The sequence below is a fragment of the Triticum aestivum genome, chromosome 5A (assembly GCF_018294505.1).
Source record: "Triticum aestivum cultivar Chinese Spring chromosome 5A, IWGSC CS RefSeq v2.1, whole genome shotgun sequence".
Lineage (NCBI taxonomy): Eukaryota > Viridiplantae > Streptophyta > Magnoliopsida > Poales > Poaceae > Triticum > Triticum aestivum.
The window spans coordinates 587065716-587070803 of record NC_057806.1 but is presented as its reverse complement, the minus strand read 5'-3'; the positions used below and the strand labels follow the sequence as shown (position 1 = coordinate 587070803).

At 47.8% G+C, this 5088-nt stretch overlaps 1 protein-coding gene across 1 annotated transcript; it reads right to left on the bottom strand.

Moving 5' to 3' along the window:
* Nucleotides 1–225: 225 nt before the first annotated feature.
* Nucleotides 226–4435, bottom strand: LOC123105031 (beta-glucosidase BoGH3B). Its single transcript, XM_044526998.1, has 10 exons — nt 4143–4435; nt 3109–3384; nt 2801–3005; nt 2534–2624; nt 2278–2420; nt 1904–2147; nt 1694–1798; nt 1263–1445; nt 969–1173; nt 226–908 (listed from the first exon to the last, which is right to left on the bottom strand). Exons 2-10 carry the CDS (start codon nt 3326–3328, stop codon nt 427–429), a joined length of 1878 nt encoding a protein of 625 aa, XP_044382933.1. The 5' UTR covers nt 3329–3384; nt 4143–4435; the 3' UTR covers nt 226–426.
* Between the last annotated feature and the right edge of the window lie 653 nt (nt 4436–5088).

The window sequence follows — 5088 nt, the reverse complement described above, 5'->3', positions numbered from 1 at the left end:
GTATTTGCAAACCCGATTCAAAACAAGCCCATCCCTTTTTTATTGGTACACAAATGAACCACGTTGATACAAGTTGAAACCAAAAAAGTAGCATGAATTTCAAAACGATCACGGACAGTGGATTCACGGTAGATAAACCACACTTCCATGTGATGCATCATTCATCCGATTCGTGTTTCCGCCACATCCACATGTGTCTTCGCCACATCCACACCTACGTGCTGATTCGAGGGGTCATTAGTATCTTTATATTCGTATAATATCATGGTACAAGGATTGAGATTATTATTGAAGGCCGCGAGAGGAACACGGTGAAGAACTGCTGATTAAGAACCCTCCACGCATGATTTAGCATCTCGTTATTTTGTGCCACACGACATAAGCATCCGTAGCATCTCATGTCTTACAGCACTCATCGCACCGGACTCATTTCATCGCCTCGGTGGTGAGCCCGAACCCGAAGGGAAACAGCGGGTCGTAGTGCTCGTCGCCGACGTTCATCGGCAGCTGGTCCACCGACTTGAACCACGTCCGCGGCAGCTTCGCGGTGAACCCGTAATCACCAAACAGCACGTCGGCGACGCCCTGACCCTCCGAGCCGGGCAGCCAGGCGGCCACGAACGCGTCCATGGCGCCGATGTACGGCTCCACCACCAACGGCCTGCCGGAGATGAGGACCACCACGCACTTGACGCTCTCGCACACGGTCTGGATCACGGCCGGGCCGGGCTCCGGGATCGTCAAGTTCAGGTTGTCGCCCGCTGTCTCGGCGTACGGCGGCTCACCGACCACCACGACGGCGTAGTCGTACTCGCCGGCATCCACGGCGCTTCTGCCTGGGTTCTCGGCGTAGACCACCTGCGTGCCGGGGTCGACCGTGGACTTGATCGCCGAGAGGATCGTCGTGCCTGCATTCCATGCCATGAAATTTTGTTCGAACAATAGACTCAACGAGAGATGACATTTACCTGCAGTGTTGTTATTGCCAGGCTCTCCTTGCCATGTGATCGTCCACCCCCCACATTGGTTGCCCAGGTTGTCGGCGTGGCTGCCGGCGACGAGGATCTTACCGGCCTTCTTCGGGAGAGGCAGCAACGGAGTGGAGGCAGATTTTCCGTTCTTCAGCAACACCAGGGATTTCCTGACAGCTTCACGGGCAACTTCGCGGCGTTCCTACAAGCAGAAGAGGACACATCGCTAAATATACTATAATCAAGACGGATGAAGTGTGAGAGAAAGGAACTGCGTTGTTCAGAACTGACATGGCTGCCAATTTCACCGGCGAGGCTTGGATCGGCGAACGGGTTCTCAAACAGACCCATGGTGAACTTGACACGAAGAATCCTGTAGACAGCATCGTCGATTCTGCTCATGGGGATAATGTTGTTCTTAACTTGGTATGTCAGATCATCAATGAATTCTGTGTAGGCGAAAGGAACCATCACCTGCATATAGTGTGTTTCAGTTCAGACTATGTTCAGAAAGGGAAGGCAACACTGCATTTTCATCAGTTGTATACAGAGATAAAAAATCACCAAGGATGTATCATAATCAGTAGAAGAGGACCACCCCTCTATTGTGACTGATGAGGCACTAGATATTAACTCCACTGTTGAGTGTTGACCCCAACAGAAAAATGGAGCGAATGATGCATTCCACAATTTTTATCATGTAAAAAGTTCACAGACCATACCATGTCAATACCGGCACCAATTCCAGCCTCAACTGAATAAGAATAGTTTACGCCCGGAGGAGAGGTGATCTGATCAATGCCTTCATAGTCTGTAATCACAAAACCCTGTTTGCTCAAGAGCCAAAGAAATAAATAACATTAGAATCCGTTAATATACTTGCAAAAGCAAATAAAGACACCAATCTTCTGTCTTTGTGATGAGCAACTGACCCTAAATTTGAGCTTGTTCTTGAGAAAATCGGTGATAAGGAAATGGTTTGCATGCATTTTCTCCCCATTCCAACTAGAGTAGGAGACCATAACTGTGGAGACACCTCTGATGATAGAATTGTAATAAGCAGGCATATGGATGCTCATTAGCCCATGCGTATCAATGATTGTGTTGTTTGCGTTGATTCCCATATATGTTCCACCATCACCGACATAGTGCTTCGCGCATGCAGCGACCTTCTTGCTACATGGTATTAGAGTGATATCAAAGTTAGTTCCATCAATAAAACACTAGTTCCTTTTACACATGAGTATACAAGACACACTGAAGAAAATTCAGTTACTAGAACTGTATGATGCAGATGGAGTATTACCTTCCACCAACATATGGCCTTCCTGTGTAATCTGATGGAGCATCCCCTTGCAAGCCAGAGATGAGTGTGGTCATTGACTGGACAACCTTTGGGTCTTCGCTATAGCTTTCGTAGCACCGTCCCCATCTTGGGTCTCTACAAACCTGAGCAAACATCATGTCAACTAAATAAATGTGTTCCTAACGATAACTAGGAAGACATTTGCAATCCCATGCCAGACCAAAGCATTCAAAAAGCAAGCTGTACTATCTATTACCGCAATGCACGGAGCAAAGGCGTAAGAGATTCCGGTAGCTCTAACTTCAAGAGCAGTTGCTTCTCCTATCCTCTTCACCAGCATAGGGTCCCTGGAATGAAAAAAATACACATAAATACATGTATATGCTAGCAATATACGCATCACATGCACTATATGCATCAAAGTTGGTGCTTTTTGCGCGAGAAATTCACAGCTTACCCATCCAATGTAATATATGAAAAGATGAAATTGAATTATCATATCAAAAGCAGAAACAGTTTCTACCTGGTAGCTCCAAGCCCAATATTGTGGGGGAAGATAGTAGCTCTGTAGGCATTATTGTTGCCATGGACAGCATCAATACCGTAGATCATCGGAATACCAAGCCGTGTAGAAAGAGAACCCTTTTGTATCTCATTCACCATCGAAGCCCAAGCCTCAGCAGATGCTTGAGGAGCAGGCACGCTGCCTCCACCACTCAGCACACTGCCTGCATCATCATACAACACAATGGTTAGTTTGTTACACTACAAACTCTGCAGCCCTTCACCATCTGCAGTGAGTTGTTTAGAATGAAATAAAACATGAGGCACCTATGAAGTATTTGGACATGGCCTCTGCCGTGGCATTCACCCTCTCAATCTGAGTCATCTGGCCGATCTTTTCAGCCAGAGTCATCCGACCAAGCAGATCGTTGATGCGAACGGCGAGAGGCTGCTTCGGATCCTTGTACTTGGCATACTCCGCTCTCACCAGCACAACCAGGCAGAACATGAGGAGAAGAGAGGTGAACTTGTTGCGCGAACTCCCCATGTTGCCACCGTGTGTCTGTGGTATCGATCACCACAGGCTTCTATATAGACAGACACCTAAGCAATGGTGCCAACAATGTGAGTGAAGTAGCGAACACTCATGGTTATACCAACAGTGGAAGATCAATCATGTGTTATATTCTAATGCGACGCTGTTGTATGAAGAAACCAGACACTGGACCAGTCAAGGGACTCCTGCAGCCATCATATCATATAGGAGCATAAACAAGCAAAAGTGGACACTCCTGCAGCCAAGTACAAGGGTGCATATCTATTACTCCCTCCGTTCACTTTTGTAAGTCATTTCAGACAGCTCAAAATGGGCTGTTTTGTACATTGTCTGAAATATCTTGAAGGTCTTATAAAAGTGAACAGAGGGAGTACTTAAAACCAGGTAATGTTGCTCAAGAATGGGTTTGGACAAGGACCGACAGTTAAAAAATGATAGTAGCTGGGCAGGCCATCTGGCCATGTGCATATCTGTTGGTTGTTCTCCAGTGCACGGTATGAGTAGCTGGTTTTGCACGGTTTGGAGAAGAAGGAAACCACTAAATCCAGGTAAGTTTTCCCCCAATTTTCATGGCCCAAAACACATAATGTTGCTGGAAACCGGCATGATTTATATTTTATAGGCGGAACATCAAGCAGCCTGGCCCTGATTCGCCGAAATCAGCCGTGGCGGAACAAATGGGTGGAAAACAGAAACAGACAATGCAGCATAAACAGAGCACAATAGGGGCTACAGTTTCTGAAAATCTGGAAATTCAACAGCAGCGGCAGCTAAGATAGTACGGTAAATCTGAAGAGCAGTATACCTTGCAAAGTAGCTTCCCCTGGTAGTGAGAGGCGAGGAAGTGAGAGCTTGGCGCGGGAGGGCAATGGTATTTATCCCCTAGCAGCGCTGCAAAGGGCCAAGCCAAAGTGGTTTCTTCTTTCTTCCCCTGGCGAGAGCATTTTCCATGGAGAGGAGAGGCACTCCAGCTCCAGCGAGTGGCTTCTGAAGCCAGTTCTCACCGTCGTCCACCTCATCTCTCCCCTCTCCTCGGTCTCACACCCGTGACATCCTCTCCCCTCATCTGGTGGACCCACCTGCCATCCTCCTCCTCTACCTCATTTACTTCTCTGCACTAGGGTCTGAGTTACAGCATGCTGGCTGGTTGTTTCTTCCCCCACAGCTCCACCCCTCCATGGCTCCATGTGGAGATGGCGTGGAGTGTCAGAGATGGCGAAGAGATGTCTGACGATTAAAAAAAACTGGTGAATGATTAGCCTCCAGAAATAAATCTATCCCTGGCAAGAGCACAAGCCTGACAATTTTTCATGAAAAATGGTGTTCCAGATTCAAAATGATATGACATAGAGATTGGCATTAGAGCAACTCCAACGGGCCGACCCAAACGGACGACGCTTTTGTCCGTTTTTTGTCCATTTGAATCGGCCCGGTGGACACCAACGTTCGGCACTGTGTTTGGGTCGACGCGAGCGCCCAACGCTGGCCCGATCCATTTCATCGACGCGCCAAAAAAAGTATTGCAAGCATTTTGAAAATAAATACATATATTTAATTAAACATAAAAGCCGGCCACGAAGGCCGGCGAAAGTCTACATTACATTAATTAAAATACTAAAAACTAGACGACGCGCTGCCCTAGGCGTCTTCGTCGGTGGCAGCGTCTGCGTCGGGATCGGTGAGGTCGATCAACGTCGGTGCAGGGCCGGCCCAGGGGAACGCCGCGTTCTTGGCGCCGATGATGTCGGGCT